Below are 16646 nucleotides of genomic sequence, written 5' to 3'. Positions count from 1 at the left end.
CCGTTAAATGTAGAAAGAGAATATAAGAGTAGAAAGAAAAACCTAAATTTAAAGGGAAGCTTGGCTAAATTTCAGGAGCTCCAAAAATGGAATTGCATCGTTGTTCATCGTTTTCTTCTATGAATGACCATTATCTCTATTCAGGTAACAAAACCCATTTCCTCCAAAAAGTTGAAGTTTTTCGTTTTGTATTACCTCGCGACATCTTCTTCTTTCTCGGGTTCCCAATTCCCTCAATTTGGGAACCTGAATATCTCTTCCTCAACTTCATGTTCAATTCTTCAGGTATAAACCTTTTGATCATATTGTTTTTCTTGCGAAGTACGTTACCTAACCTAATGATATGTTTCTTTCCTTCAGAATGGGTCTCAAGCTCTCAAGAGGGCCTGTAAAAGAAAAATCAACTTTGGAATTTACGAGGGTTCACATTCTAACTTACCTTAGCACAAGTTCTTACCTACGTAGCTTGGTGTCCAAGAAACGAAGACGGTTAATCATCGGTGGATATGATCTCGACATGTCTTACATCTCTGACAAATTATTGGCAATGTCTTTTCCAGCTGAACGAATGAGAGCAGTTTATAGAAACCCTCTTTGGCAAGTCAAATCCGTGCTCGATATGCGACATCCTGATCATTACAAGGTCTATAAGACATATGGTTAATCAAACATTGATCAACAAATTAACCAATCTCTCTAAACATTTTTTGGTCCTGCAATTCTTTCCTAGGTCTATAATCTATGTATAGAGGAATCTTATGATCCAGAAAACTTCTATGGCCGCGTGGAACGATTTCCGTTTGATGACAATCATGTTCCATCTCTCAAAATGATCCAACTTTTCTGCGAAAGTGTTCATTCTTGGCTCTCACTAGATCCCAAGAACATCGCGGTTGTTCATTGCATGGTACTTTCTTAAAACCACAACACGGTTTCTTCCACATTGTTGCATTTTCATATTCTAATGTACTTTGTGCAGGCAGGAAAAGGCAGAACAGGGTTAATGGTATCGGCGTACCTTGTTTATGGTGGAATGTCAGCTGAAGAAGCTCTTGAGATGTATGCAAGCAGAAGAACAACAAACAATAATGGAGTAAGTACTTAATTTAGCTACGGATTAATAGAGAATCAATCTAATAAACAATACCATGACAGGTCTCAATACCAAGCCAACGTCGTTATGTGAAATACTGGTCAGATTTACTTTCGTTTCGTAAAAGGGGACCTCCCGAGGTTAAATTACCTCAAGAACATAGCAGAGAGTTGCTTCGAATTAGACTTTACGATACAGCCAACGTTGATTCCGTCTTCTTTGTGGTCTCGGAACTTCAGGAGGTAATGATATATACACTTTGATGCATTGCAGACTCTGTTGCTTCTTAATATATAAACTTTGATGCAATGATATTTATGATGTTAGGTTCCAAATGAGATGTATCGACCGTCTGTAGAACTTGCAAGAGGTTGTTGTAGACAATTCAAGAAAGGGTATTGTAGAAGCTCGAGTCCACGGTATTATATATCTCATGTGAACTGTGATTCAGAAGAAGATGAGGAAGTAACAGATGGAGAAGAGCCACGTCTTGTTGTTCAAATGGATACAGAGAGTTCAATTATCGACGAGAAAACATGTCTTGATTTCTACTTTGACAAACCTGTGAGAGTAAGTCACAAAACAAATCTTCTTCCAGACAATGTTTTTGATAATATGTTGATAAGCATATGATTCTTGGACAGGTGAGTGGAGACATACGCATCACATTCTACCAGAAAATGATTGGAAGCCGTCTTTTTTATACTTGCTTCAACACAGCTTTTATAACCAATGGCTTACTTCAGGTAAAATTCTCCAGATGCCTCAAAGCCATTGTTCTCTCTTGGCATTCTTATTTATGGCCATTTCTTGCTCCTGCAGTTTTCCATAGGAGAGCTAGATAAAGTTGGTGGTAACGGAAGATCGATATCTGGTCCTGATTTTAGCTTGGAGTTACTCTTTGGCCCAGCTTGTTCAAAATTCGGAAAGTTTCTTTCCCGCGATGACCTTTCTCTCTCTTAAGGCCTCATTTTCAGCTCACTGGATTCAACAATTGAGTTTTTAAACGGTTCTGTTTCATCACTCAGCCACAAAGGAGGCTTGAATAGCTCTGCTGATATCTGCAAAACACTTCAATGGCTGAAAACAGAGTTTCCATGTACAAATGCAGAGGCTAATGGGAAAGTATCAAACAATATCAGCAAAAGAACCACTTTTTGAACAATGTTTTATTTTGTAGCAGGGATTGCAGTTTTGGTAAATGATAGACAGTAATATGATTTATGGGATTCTCTTACCATCCATTTTTTCACTAGGATGGTCTGTTTCCAGTTTTAAGAACCAGATTCTCTGTTTTGAGTACATAAATCCATAGTAAAAGTAAAGGAAACGGTTTTTCATTATTGGAATACAACTTACCATCAAACGGTCTTCACTGTGATTAAAAAGCTCGAACTCGAGCTAATTAGATGGAGAAACATAACAACTAAAAGCAGAATAGGAAAGCAGGAGAAGAGATCTCTTTTTATCCTTGAGTCTTGATCTTTGAAATCACCTCAAAGGATATACCATTCTCTTCAAGTCGCTGCTGGATATCGGTTGAACCAAACACAATGCCGGGTGTGAAGACTCCTCCTTTAACTAGGCTTTCGCGCTGGCCCAAGACTATCAGACCGCATTGAACAAGTGTTATTGGGGTGGTTATATACCCAATCTCAGGTCCTGAAATTCTTGTAATAATTTCCAGGTCAGGCTTTGTTTCTCCTTGTGAAGCTAGACTCTCTTCGCTGTACCCACGACCTATGAACCACATCTTAAACGTAGCGCTTTCTACCTCTTCTTCACTTGGACCTTTCTTCTGGAACCAACCAAGGCTAAAAACCGAAGGGAATTTCAAAAGAAGCCATCTTCCGAAGGAGAACTTGGAAAGTAAACCAAGGGACACTCCAAGTGTAACATATCGGAATATCCCAAAGAGAGATTTGGACGTTATCTTTACACCGAAATGAGCAGGCTTGATCGATGACCAAAATGCTTCTCTCTTTTGTATCTGCTCAGGACTTTCATTAAGCCCAGGAAGCCCATGGGGTTTCTCTGTTAGAGTTGTGAGAGTTCTACGAACAACTACTGCATCAGCTGAAGGTAGCTTTAAAGCCCAAAGACCTATCGTCTTCTGGTTTTCTAGTGTTGGTCCTTTAGCAGGAGGACCACAAATCTGCAAATACATTCCAGAGTTCAATATAAGCCAAAGCCTACTAACGAAGAATGTACAAAATCGACAATTTAGTCAACGCTATCTCAATCTCAAGCAGAATTGTTTCAATGTCACATTATGTTAAATGCATTACTTACCGATGGTCTTGGCCTTCTTGGTCTTGAACGTCTTAGTTCTTTAAGCTTCTCCGCATTAGCAACACCTAAAACCGCAGACTCATAAGTCCCAAAGTTTCCAGCAATTTTTTTGTCAGACTCCAAGCTAAGGTACGCTTCGATCTGGTTAGGAACCGATGGAGATACCCATTGTTTAGCATTGAAGAGAAGACCCAATTCAGCAGGAATTGAATCAAAACCACAAGCAGAAACAATTAAAGAGCCAGTCTCTTCTGCTCTTTCATGGTAGTTAGCTTCCATTCTCTCCATGAACTCAGGTTCACCACTTATATCCAAATAATCACACCTACAAAAAAACCAACTTAACAAGATTACACATTTTTCATCAAGCTACAATTTTTGTCCCTATAAAGAACCATGTAGCAGCAATCATATGAAACTAGAAAAGATTACACTTTTTCTAGCTACAACTTTTAACCATTCTTATAAGCTATCATTTGTCAAGAACTCAATAAAAATTTGATCTTTTTAAGTATCATTGAAACAAAGCTCAAATGTTAACAATCACGAGTTCTCAAACTTCAAAAAGGCATCAACTTTAACTAAAACACAATTAAGAAAACAGAGGAAAAGATTCACACTTTACCCTGAATCAGCACAAGCAGAGACAACAGGATCACCATGGATACGAAAAGGTCCAACACAATTAAGGATGAGTTTGGTTTGAGTACAGAGACGACGAAGTGAATCAGGGTCAGATGTATCAGCAGTGAGGATAGCGACAGAGGAAGGAGGTGGGTTCGGGCGGGCAGCCCATTCGAGAGATTGGGTTAAACGGGTCGGGTTACGACCCGCTAAAGCTAGAGACTTTAACGGAGAAGATGGTGTTTGAAGGAACTTGAGAGCTTCTCTGACGACGTATTTGCCGGTATATCCGGATGCTCCGAGTATGACGATATCGTAAACCGGGTCGGGTTTTTGGGTTGGGTTCATTGTGATCGGAATCGAAGACGGAGAAACTTTTTGGGTTTGTGAGAGATATTTCGAAGATAATAATAATAGTCAAGTCTTATTATGGAGCTTTGTGTCTACCGACAACGACGACGTTACACGTCATTCTGAAATTTTATTCTTAAGTAATAAATCATTTTTTTACCAATCATATAATAATTTGATTGGCATGTGTCATACGCATATGTGACACAATTCTCAATTCATCTCTATAGTCTATACTAGTACAAATAAAAATGAGTCGGGTTAAAATCAGAAAATTGACCCGAAATTCTGAAATCGGATCTTTGAAAATTTTTTGGAATATAAATTCGAATTAATAATGAAAAATCGAAATAAAATCAAATATTTATGGAAATCAAATAAATTCTAATTGTACTTATGGTAACTAATAATAAAAGCATATTCCAAACAATATTAAACATTAATTACGTATAATAAATTTGTTCATATATTTTTGGGACTAATTCCATAACAATCAACGTTTTTGTCATTAATTTCGCTCATTTTAGCCAATTATCATTAATTAAAAGATATATTACTTGCTTCTAAAGATTTCTAGAAAATTTATCACAAATAACCCATCTGTTTTATAAATTAAATTGATATTTTTATTTTGGTCGTGTAAATTAAATAGATATTTTTATTTTGGTCGTGTAAATTAAATAGATATGAAATCCATGTAACTAATTTTAATTTAATTTGATTAAATCGAAATTATGATATTTTCATACCTATAGCTTACCAAAGAAGTTTAATTTTCAATTTATAAAGATTTCTTGAATCTCTATACTATTAAAAGAGAAGTACAAATGAAAATGGGTCGGGTTAAAATCAGAAAATTGACCCGAAATTCTGAAATCGGATATTTGAAATTTTTTTGGAATATAAATTCGAATTAATAATGAAAAATCGAAATAAAATCAAATATTTATGGAAATCAAATAAAATCTGATTGTACTTATGGTAACTAATAATAAAAGCATATTCCAAACAATAAAAAACATAAATTACGTATAATAAATTTGTTCATATATTTTTGGGACTAATTCCATAACAATCAACGTTTTTGTCATTAATTTCGCTCATTTTAGCCAATTATCATTAATTGAAAGATATTTTACTTGCTTTTAAAGATTTCTAGAAAATTTATCACAAATAACCCATCTGTTTTATAAATTAAATTGATATTTTTATTTTGGTCGTGTAAATTAAATAGATATTTTTATTTTGGTCGTGTAAATTAAATAGATTTGAAATCCATGTAACTAATTTTAATTTAGTTAGATTAAATCAAAATTATGATATTTTCATACCTATAGCTTACCAAAGAAGTTTAATTTTCAATTTATAAAGATTTCTTGAATATGATTTTAGAATTATTCAACAAGATGTTAAGTATTTATTAAATTTTGTGAATCATGAAAAATAATAATTAATTTTTAATCATTATACTTCATCTTTCAATCTCTCATCTAACAAATAAGATACATATTCTATTATTACTATGTCCAAACTTCATTTTGTTGTATGACTAAATAATATTCCCATTAGAACTGTCAAAGCGAGTTGATTCATCCCGTTAAGTCCGTTTTGCGATAGACAAAAAATATTTTGACTTGTAGTTAGTCGGTCCGCACGACCCGCGGGTAGCATATATGAAATACAAACACGTCCCGCGAATATATGCGGATTTGCGAGATTGTCCATGGATTTTGTTTAAATAATTTTAAAGTAACCAAAATTTAAAATATTACTAAAATAAATAAATAAATCAAAATACTATTAAAAGTTTGTTTATTACCACATATTGAATAAATTATAATTTTATCAATAAATACTAATATGCGGACTGATCCGCCAACCCGCGGATGAAAACCGATTATACCTATGACCCACTGCGAATTAATCCATGTGGCCCGCTTATTTGCGGGTTTAATATATTTTCCCAAATCTGCCCTATAGTGAGATGATGTGGACTGGACCCGCGGTTTTTGACCTATTTTGACTGCTCTAATTCCCATGAATCGTCTAATTTTAGAATTTTAAAACACAAAATTCTATTTTGTAAATCATAATTATTACGATAGGTATATTTATAAACAATTTTACATTTTCTCTACAATTCGTTATTATGAATATTTATAAGTATACTACACGATTCGTTCTACTAAAAAACACACACAATATTAAACGCAACATATGTAAACCAATATTCTCCCGCGGTGGACCGCGGATCCGATCCTAGTTCAAGAATAAAACTTGACTTCACGCACTTTGTAGTTTGTACTGATATTACTAAAACTACACGCTGTCTAAAATTTAGAAATAGACAAAGAAACGGCACGTAGTGTAACTAGAAAATGGAAAACTTGTTTAACCAAGTTCTCTCTTTCTCTCCAATTGGAAGTTTGCTAGGAATTAAGCACCACTTGATTTGAGATATTGAGGGCTGGCCTCGGATCGATGGCTTTTTCATGTCTTCTTCCGTCAAAGCTTACTCTTTTCGTTGTGTGGCCCCATTTCGTATTGTTGTTTATTTAGTAGATTTCGGTCTTCTGTATCTCTTCGTTGCATCTCCGTATTCTGTAAAGAATCTCAAAAATGGTTTAAAATTTAGCATGTTACCAAAAAAAAGTTCTCACTGATGCTCCTAGCATTTGTTTCTGATCATTGCTCACTTGCTTGCTTTCCACAAACCAGTTTCTTGAACTCTATGGAACTTCTTTGATGCCTAAGGATTCCGCGTAAAGTAACACATTCAAAAGATAATTTGGTTCATTTCGTGTTTGATGAGATACCCTAACTTCGATTATGTATATTTTGTTGATTAATCAATCAAGTAGGTGCTACTATTTTTTTTATTCTTTGTTCATAGTTGTTGAGAGTTTATGCTTTTGTTTTTTTATAATTCAGAGATTTGGTGGTAACGGGACTTTGTTGCATATGATCCATATGAGAATTTGTTGAGGTTATCTAACTGCTGAAATATTAGAGACGTTGTTAAAGCAAGATTAAGCCGGAAAAGTATAAACAATGTTTGGTTTAACAAACCACTATGTGAGAAGACATTACAACCAATGAGTGCAAATAGTTTCAATCAAGTATGTTTTTGTACTACTGTCAGAAATGTTTATGTGGGGTGGTGAATCATGATATCGATTTATAGATATAAACTATCAAATGGTTTCTTCTCCTATAAGGTATATTATGTGAAATTTACTTTGTGTGTATAAATTAAAGTATCCTTTTGACAGAAGAAGACCCTTTAAAGCAATGCACCTGACTAACAATTATCATTGTACAACTTTAATAAGCTTTAGTTTTAAACCCCACCTCCTGGTAAGTATATATACCTTTTGAGAGCTCTTGTTGTGACATATATGGAAGATATTATTAGGTCTTTGTGAGAACTATGATTTTGTTATGACATCTGAACAACTTGGGATAGATTAACTAACTAATCCACCTTAATTGTTTCTTAGCTTTTTAACTTGTCGGTTAGGTCTTCTCTATTTCTCTGTTAGACAGGTGACAAAGCTAAATATGTCTTTTTCTTTCTCTCTCTCTTTTTTGCAAACACAAGAAAAAAAGATTATTACCCAATTTTGGTCCCATGATTCTCTCTCTTGCTGTTTTTGCGGTTGTGTTTTGCAGCTTCCCTTACCTCTCTTTCACAAGAAGATTCAACAGACAGAAAAAAAATGTCTCCTTTTACTTTTAATAATTTTGTCATGTGATCTTTTTTTTTGGTTTACTCTTTCCCTCCTTTTTTTTCATCATCGTCTTCTTTGTGTCTTTTGTCTGCAATCCCATTTAATCTTTTGGCCTAATGTGGGGCTAATTCCCCCATATTAGACCCGTTTCCAAATCCGGAAACAATTTTTTTCTATAACAAATGGGTTGCATCAGCTCCAAGAATGTCTCATGTTTAACGGACCAGGGTGAGTCACCGGTCCCCGAACCTGGCTTGATCTCCACGAGCCAGCAACATCGAGTTCTTATTGATCATTCTTTGGAGGCAAGTCACAATAGCAAGCGTTCAAGGAAATCAAGGAGATTGGGCGGTTCTGATTTGAGGATTGGTGTGAGTCTTGGATTGTCTCATAGGAATATAGAGGCTGAGCAAGCCGCTGCTGGTTGGCCGGCTTGGCTTTGTTCAGCTGCGGCTGAGGCTGTCCATGGTTGGGTTCCTTTAAAGGCAGAGGCGTTTCAGAAGTTGGAGAAGGTAAACATATTGTTTCTTGTCAAGGAAGTTACACAAACGAAAGGATATTTTTTGTTTTGTTTTTGTGTTGATGAATTTATTTGGATGTTAGATTGGACAAGGAACATATAGTAGCGTGTTTCGAGCACGAGAAGTAGAAACCGGGAAAATGGTGGCATTGAAGAAGGTAAAGTTTGATAATCTTCAACCAGAGAGCATTAGGTTTATGGCAAGAGAGATTTTGATATTGCGGAAACTCAACCATCCAAACATCATGAAACTTGAGGGTATAGTTACATCTCGAGCATCCAGCAGCATTTACCTTGTTTTTGAGTATATGGAACATGACCTTGCCGGTTTATCTTCTAATCCCGACATCAGATTCACCGAACCACAGGTACAAACTGCGAAATTCGTGTCTATTTCTTTGTGACATTGGATAGAGTTTTTGATATTCTTTCTTTCTTTTTGATTCATGTCATACAAGATCAAATGTTACATGAAGCAACTACTTTGGGGACTTGAGCATTGTCATATGCGAGGAGTAATACATAGAGACATTAAGGCCTCCAATATTTTGGTGAATAACAAAGGAGTTTTAAAGCTTGGAGACTTTGGGCTAGCAAATGTGGTTACACCTACGAACAAAAATCAATTGACGAGCCGTGTAGTGACTTTGTGGTACCGAGCTCCTGAGCTTCTTATGGGATCCACTAGTTATGGAGTATCAGTAGATTTATGGAGTGTGGGATGTGTTTTTGCTGAGATTCTCATGGGAAAACCAATCCTAAAAGGCAGAACCGAGGTAAAAACAAAAATTGATTTAGAAATGGGCACAGAGCTGATTTTATTTTGAAATATCCGGTGTTCGGATCTCCGCTAGAATCATGATATTCGATCCGGCATAAATACTTTTGAAAAAACCTTCAAATATATATATTTTTCAAAATTATATTCATTTCAAAATTCATATTTTCAGGTTTTATATCTTAGTTTGTAAAAAATTAAGAGTTTTCTAATTGATTTTATAAGATATTTCCTATCATTTCAACAAATTTTATCGATAATATATTCATATTTACATAACTTGTATCTTGATGTCTTTCCTTTAAGCTTCACTGTTTTTTCTTTTCATTTTTTGTTTTTGGTTTTCGTAGATTGAACAATTGCATAAGATCTACAAGCTATGTGGATCTCCACCAGATAGCTTCTGGAAAAGAACTAAGCTTCCTCACGCAACTTCCTTCAAACCTCAACATACTTATGAAGCCACTCTCAGAGAACGATGCAAAGAGTTATCAACAACTGGTGTTTATCTATTAGAAACTTTACTCTCAATGGAACCTGACAAGCGTGGCACTGCTTCATCTGCACTTAACTCCGAGGTGAAGCAAAAAAATTCAATTTCATTCCTCCTTTTCTTTCAACTCTCAGATTTTTTTTTTCTGAATTCTTCTCAATGTGGACTTAGTATTTCTTGACGAGGCCTTACGCGTGTGATCCTTCTTCATTGCCAAAATATCCACCAAACAAAGAAATGGATGCTAAATATCGTGACGATATGCGCAGGTTAGAATTCTTTTCTTTACTTTGTACATATCCATTTTATGTCTCAAAAGTCAAAACTGTTAATTCATATTCTCATACAGGAAAAGAGCAAACCTCAAGTTGCGAGATTCAGGAGTTGGCAGGAAACACAAGAGACCACATAGAGCAGAATACGATCCAAAGAATTACGCTAAGTTACCAATAAGACAGGTCCCTCTTTCTCTCTATCTCGGAAAATCCTCTTTCACCTTTATTTCTTGAGTCTCAAGTAAAGTTTTAACGTGCAGGACACGCTTGAGGTTAAGAACATACCAAATGAGGCATCTCGAGCTACTACAACAACACATGGAAACTACTACAAAGTATCTGACCTCCCAATGACCACAGGACCGGCCAGCGGTTTTGCGTGGGCAGTGAAAAGACGAAAAGATCCTGATAATATCTCCACTCTTACCTACTATCAACCCAGCTCAAAGAGTCAATTGAGTGGAACAAGTGTTGCATTTGCAAAGAACACTTTTGGTTTGAACCTGAAACCAGATAGTGACTCAGTTTGGGAGGTTCAGGGAGACAACTATGATGATGGTATCGAAGAGGTTCCTAGTGAGAGTAAGCTTAGCCGTATTGGGGAACGGCACGGATCACTTGATGGTTCTGGTTTGGATTTCGGCCAAAGAGAGGAGGATTCTCCAAAGAAAAATTTAGTAAGTGCTCTTGTTTTTGTTAGAATCTTTATCAACTTTGAAATTCATTTGAGATATATATACATTTTTAGAATTATTTGAAGTTAAATGTTTGTGATTGTTTGGTGTTTTTAGGAGCATCTGCAATTTGGAAAACAGAGCATATCAGGACCGTTGATTTTTAAATCAGGAAAGATTGATGAGATTTTGCAAAGGAATGAAAGTAATATCCGGCAAGCTGTCAGAAAATCCCATTTTCAGAGGGGTAAACCGGAAATAACCAGTGATTAAACCGGAAATAACATGATTTTAGTTTTGATACACACTAAACCAGCTTTGTTTTTGTTTTGTTTTGTAGAACAAGATGACAGATAAACCGGGAAGGCAAACTACCGAGAAAGACAAAAGTCCACTTTTTTTCATCGTTGTTAGACAAAAGAGGGAAAAAGAAGAAGAAACATTACTAAAAATAAGTAAATCCCATTTTTACCAAAATTGTTTCTGAGTCCTCTTCGTTTTCTGATGTATAATAGGGGAAAATATTGTAACAAAAAGTTTTTCATTTTTAGAGGAATCTAAAAAAAAAAAAAATAGAGCATTGTTGTGAACTATGTCTTTCATTAATAGTATAAAGGATATATATACAAGGATAATAGCAGGATATAGAGAATAAGGTAAAACCCTAATGGGTCATGGGCCGGTTATGGAGTCCATCCATATGGTTTATAACACTCCCCCTTGGAAGACATAACCGTGCCCGATACTAAACCGAGATTTCTATAATGCGCTGGGGAATGTTGCCTCATTAAAACCTTACCAGGAAAACCCAGTGGGACAAAACTATGGTGAAGGAAAAAGAGTACAACACGCATTACTCCCCCTGATTTGAGCATCACTGTAGATCCTTAAATCCGCGCATCCCGATCTGATGAATGAGCTTCCGGAACGTTGAAGTCGGCAATGATTTGGTGAATAGGTCGGCTGAATTCTCACTTGACCGGATCTGTTGAACTTTGACCTGACCGTCCTTCTGTAATTCATGAGTGAAGAAGAACTTTGGCAAAATGTGCTTCGTTTGATCCCTCTTAGTGTAGCCATCCTTGAGTTGAGCAATACAGGATGCATTGTCTTCAAATATGATGGTCTTTGATGTAGTAGTAGATACGCCTTAAGGAAGGCTGCCTACGTACCCTTGGAAGGGATCAAGCCACACATAGTTCCTATTCATTGACCATACCATAATCTGATCTTATGAATATCCTGCATTAGTAAATCAAACTAAACTAAAGCAAACTGGACCTTCTTTGGTTAGATCAGTATAGAATAAACCCAAGTAAACAACGCAGGAAGAATAGACTTTAAAACTTAATCAAACCTTCCTTTAAACCTTTCCAGTGCCTTTGGGTTGATCATGAACTAAATTTAGACAGGAGACTCACGGCAAAACAAATGTTTGGTCTAGTGTGTCTAGCCAAATTCATTAGAACTCCTATGACACTGAGGTATGGCATTTCCGGACTGAATGGATCACTATCCAATTTGAGGCTTCTCACCACCATTGGGCATGGTCAATGGGCGGGCCTGGTCCTTATTAAATTTCCTTGAGTACTCTTTCAGTGTATGCCATTTGATGCACAAGGATTCCATTATTCACGTACTCAGGTTGTAATCCCAAACAGAACTTAATTATTGCCTAGGTCTTTCATTTGAGATTCTTTCTTTAGATATACTCAACTGTTTGGGCAATTACCCAGAGGTTTAAATCATTCATATACACTGTTATGATTACAAATCCTTTGTTTGCAAACTTCTTGATAAAAATACATGGACTGATCGGATCGTTTTTATAGCCTTCTCTGATGAGATATTCGCTTAACCGGTTATACCACATACGTTCGCTTTGTTTCAGTCCATATAAGGATTTGTCCAGCCTTATGCAGTGCTGTTCTCGAAAATCTTTCTTATCTTTGAGCTCAATACCCTCTGGTAATCTCATATATTATCCAGTGGACTTATATAAATATGCAGGCATTACATCCATTAGCCGCAAATCTTTCTCTTTTATATAGCCAGACTTAGCAAAAATTTAAATGTCTTAGCATCCACCACAGGGGAGTATATCTCCTCTATTTCTGGTCTTTGTGTGAATCCTTGTGCGACAAGCCGTGTCTGATATATCACGCTTTCACTATGTTTATTTCACATAATCACAAAGACTCATTTGTCCCACTGGCTTTACATTGAATGGTGTCCTTCGTATTGGACCAAACACATTCTTCTTCTTAATGATTATTAGCTCCACGTTTTATGGTCTTGTACCATTTTAATCAATCAGGTCTTTGAGTGCACTCTAGTATAGACGTGGGCTCCTGATCCTCATTCATTTCAGTTGCTACCTTATGCGCAAATATATTATCATTGATGTCGACATCTTTTCGGTTCTATTGTATTCTAGACATGATATAGTTTATAGAGATCTCTTTACACCTTCAGGACCTTGAGGTTTGGCGTCCCAAATCTCATTGATTGGTACCTTAGGGTTATGTCTATTAGCCGGCCATGTCTATGGTTTCTTGAACCTTCTCGGTTTCCCTTGCACCTTTCTTTGATTTTCGAGGGTTCTTGTCTTTGGAACCTTTTGGGTCTACCACGTTTCTTACGTGTTGTAGCCTCTGTAGCAACTTGATTGTGTTCCTTGTGAACATCAATATGTACTGGTGCATTACAAGCTGGTATGTACGATTTTGTTACTCTCTTTGGGTCATTATAGGAATCTTGGCAACTGTTTTAGCTAGCTTTTGTAGATATATAGTCTTTTGGATCTCTGATGGAGTCCGAGGATCTTGCCATGTGAAGGATGTTTGATTCCATATAAGTTCTTTGACCAGCTTGTTAGTCTCTCCACCCAGTGTTGGGAAAACGGATTCATTGAGATGACAATCCTTGTATCTGGCCTTTGGCTCGAGATACTTAATGATGGTGGGAGAATCTTTTTTAACGTATATTCCCATCCCCTTTTGAGGTCCCATCATTTGCTCTTTGTGGTGGTGCTATGGGTAAATAGGTGACACACCCAAATGTCTTTAGATGGGAAACGTCTGGCTCATGACCCGTTAGCAATTGGGATGGGGAATATCTATGCTCACTAGATGGCCGAATGCATATTAGTTCAGCAGCGTCTAAAACTGCATGTCCCCAAGCTGAGACCGGAAGCTGCGACCTCATGAGTAATGGTCGAGCAATTAGTTGAATTCGTTTAATGAGGGATTCAGCTAATCCGTTCTGTGTATGGACATGTGCCACAGGATGTTCCACACTTACCCCCATGGCCATACAATAGTCATTAAATGCTTGGGAAGTGAATTCACCAGCATTATCTAAACGTATGGTCTTAAGAGGAAAATCTGGAAAATAGGCTCGCAATCTGATGATTTGGGCCAATAACCTAACAAACGCTTGGTTCCTAGAAGACAAACATGCGACCAGCGGGTCGATGCATCGATTAAAACCATGAAGTAGCGAAATGTTCCACAAGGTGGATGGATCGGACCACATATGTCTCCTTGAATTCGTTCCAGAAAATATAAGGTCTCTTTAGACACTTTGACTGGTGAAGGTCGAGTGATAAGCTTCCCTTGTGAACAGGCTATGCACGTGTGGTGCTCAGGGAAAACTCGGTTTTCTTTAAGGGTGTGCCCTTTAGAACTTTGAATTAATTTACGCATCATATTCGAACCGGGCTGGCCAAGCCGGTCATGCCATTAGTGAATTTCTCAGTAAACCCTTTTGTTTACTTTATTAGCCTTTATCACATTGACCTTGAAATAGTAAAATTCTATGACGCGGGTATAGTCTCTAAGACCTTCTCATGGTCTTGGGTGCTCTTAGTAATATATGGGAATCCTTTGTTCCCTTCACCCTTAGTTTCAATGTGGAAACCATTCAAACACATTTCTTTGAAACTCAACAAGCCCCTTTGGGCTGGGTGAATATGAAGCATCTGAGGATGTGTGCCCTTGGGAATATGGGCCTGCCATGGGCCTTCACTAAATTTAGCTATACCCGCAATTTGGCTAATGAACCATGTCTTTAGATATTTTTTGTTTATTAAATTCTCATAGTCATCTATCTCATGGTCGAAATCTTCTTCACCATCGTGATGAACTAAATGAGCTTCTAGATTCTTTTCAAACTCTCTTGATAGAGATCAACGAGATGCTTAGGTGTCCTGCACGTCTTAGTCCAATGGTTTCCCCATTCCTCATCAGTGGCAAACAAGTTTATCTGAGTCTTGTGGTTTGGGTATACCGTGGCCTCTACCTCGATTACGACCAAAGTCGGGTTGGCGGCCTTAACCATATGAATGGTTTCCTTGATCATATAAATTATAATTGCCACTTCTACCATGTTCATTCCATTTACCATGACTGTGGCCATGATACTTATCTCTTTGGACGTGGTTAGACTCTTTAGTCTCTTTAGGCTCTTTAGGCTCTTCAGCCCAATGGGCTTCTGATAATAGGGTAGGACCAGGAGGTCTCATTTCACTATTTATAACTCATTATTTTGCTCAGCAAGTAGCAAAACAAGATTTTAGACTCGCATATGTGGTAAAAACCTTTTTCACGATATTGTTGCTGAGGCAATATATTGTTTGTGTGAAAGGTCGAGAATGCTTTCTCTAGCAAGTCATTCTCAGTAACTTCCTCACTACGGAATCTCAGTATTGACACTATTTTAAATAGTGCTGAGTTATACTCATTCATGGATTTGAATTCCTGGAATCTGAGATTCTTCCGATCGAATCGGGCTTTTGGCTAATAGCACCGTTCTTTGGTGGTTATATTGATTTTTTTTTTTCAACTCTGTCCTGAGGTCCAGAGGATTCTTAATAGTGAGGTACTGATTTTGAGACTCTCATTGAGGTGATGGCGTATGTTAGTAATCGCCTTATATCTTTCTCTTCTGGTGACATTGTTTCCTTCCATAATAGATTCACCAAGCCCTTTTTCCTTTAGGACAATCTCAGTGTCCAAAGCCCATTGTAAATAATTGTCATCAGAGGCATTAAGTGCCGTGTATTCATAATAGTTGATTTCTGATATCTATAATATATAGAGTTAAATGAGAACTCATGTAATCGGTTAGACCAAGTCATGCGGTATTTAAGACCGAGCCATGCTTGTTTTCAGCAAGTGTTTTCTAAACAATCATGTTATATATATATGGATGAAATCAACCCTAGAAGATTGATCTAGTATGCAACAACCAAACAATCGGATCATACTAGATTAGGATATTAGAATTTCGCGGTTAAGTTTTAGGGTTTTAGCATCCACGATTTATAGTACTAGGGTTTTTTTTTTTTTTTGCTAGGATTTCGGTTTTATGTATGGAACTTTCTATTTATGGAATCTTTCCTTATATGGAACTTTCCATTTATGGAAACTTTCTATTTCTCATCTAGAAAGAAATCCTAAACAAACGTGTACTTTAGGGTTTTGGAATATTTCCTAATGAAGGGGTTCCCTATTTTGGTAACTTTCTATTTTGGGAAACTTGCTATTTTAGGGAACCTTTTTTTTTGGGAAACTTGCTATTTTACGAAACTTTCTATATATGGAACTTTCTATTTCTGGAAACTTTCCATTTATAGGAAGCTTGATCTTAAACCGTGACTTAGGGTTTATTAAACCGATTTAACCTATGATTTAGGGTTTCGGTTTACTTTCGGTTTAACCTAGGGTTTATATTAAAACATTCAATCTATCATGCCATTAAACATCTTTCCATTCACTAACTTCTCAATTAATTCTCCAATCATAAATCAAAT

The 16646-nt window shown here is 36.6% G+C and overlaps 3 protein-coding genes across 3 annotated transcripts; 2 read left to right on the top strand and 1 right to left on the bottom strand.

Annotated features, from left to right (window-relative positions):
* LOC9304793 (phosphatidylinositol 3,4,5-trisphosphate 3-phosphatase and protein-tyrosine-phosphatase PTEN1) lies at positions 1-2435 on the top strand. The gene is made up of 8 exons (XM_002870735.2): positions 1-285; positions 361-643; positions 731-907; positions 980-1093; positions 1156-1335; positions 1421-1663; positions 1738-1839; positions 1916-2435. The coding sequence occupies exons 2-8, from the start codon at positions 362-364 to the stop codon at positions 2054-2056; spliced, it is 1239 nt and encodes a 412-aa protein (XP_002870781.1). The 5' UTR covers positions 1-285; position 361; the 3' UTR covers positions 2057-2435.
* LOC9304792 (probable mitochondrial saccharopine dehydrogenase-like oxidoreductase At5g39410) lies at positions 2380-4502 on the bottom strand. The gene is made up of 3 exons (XM_021017289.1): positions 4011-4502; positions 3386-3710; positions 2380-3248 (listed from the first exon to the last, which is right to left on the bottom strand). The coding sequence occupies exons 1-3, from the start codon at positions 4355-4357 to the stop codon at positions 2559-2561; spliced, it is 1362 nt and encodes a 453-aa protein (XP_020872948.1). The 5' UTR covers positions 4358-4502; the 3' UTR covers positions 2380-2558.
* Positions 4503-7649: 3147 nt separating this feature from the next.
* Positions 7650-11404, top strand: LOC110226267 (probable serine/threonine-protein kinase At1g54610). Its single transcript, XM_021017270.1, has 9 exons — positions 7650-8603; positions 8695-8979; positions 9070-9387; positions 9740-9967; positions 10054-10151; positions 10232-10340; positions 10418-10834; positions 10949-11078; positions 11172-11404. Exons 1-9 carry the CDS (start codon positions 8274-8276, stop codon positions 11186-11188), a joined length of 1932 nt encoding a protein of 643 aa, XP_020872929.1. The 5' UTR covers positions 7650-8273; the 3' UTR covers positions 11189-11404.
* The last annotated feature ends 5242 nt before the right edge of the window (positions 11405-16646 follow it).

The sequence above is a fragment of the Arabidopsis lyrata genome, assembly GCF_000004255.2.
Source record: "Arabidopsis lyrata subsp. lyrata unplaced genomic scaffold ARALYscaffold_7, whole genome shotgun sequence".
NCBI classification, from domain to species: domain Eukaryota; kingdom Viridiplantae; phylum Streptophyta; class Magnoliopsida; order Brassicales; family Brassicaceae; genus Arabidopsis; species Arabidopsis lyrata.
This window is presented reverse-complemented; position numbering and strand designations above follow the sequence as displayed.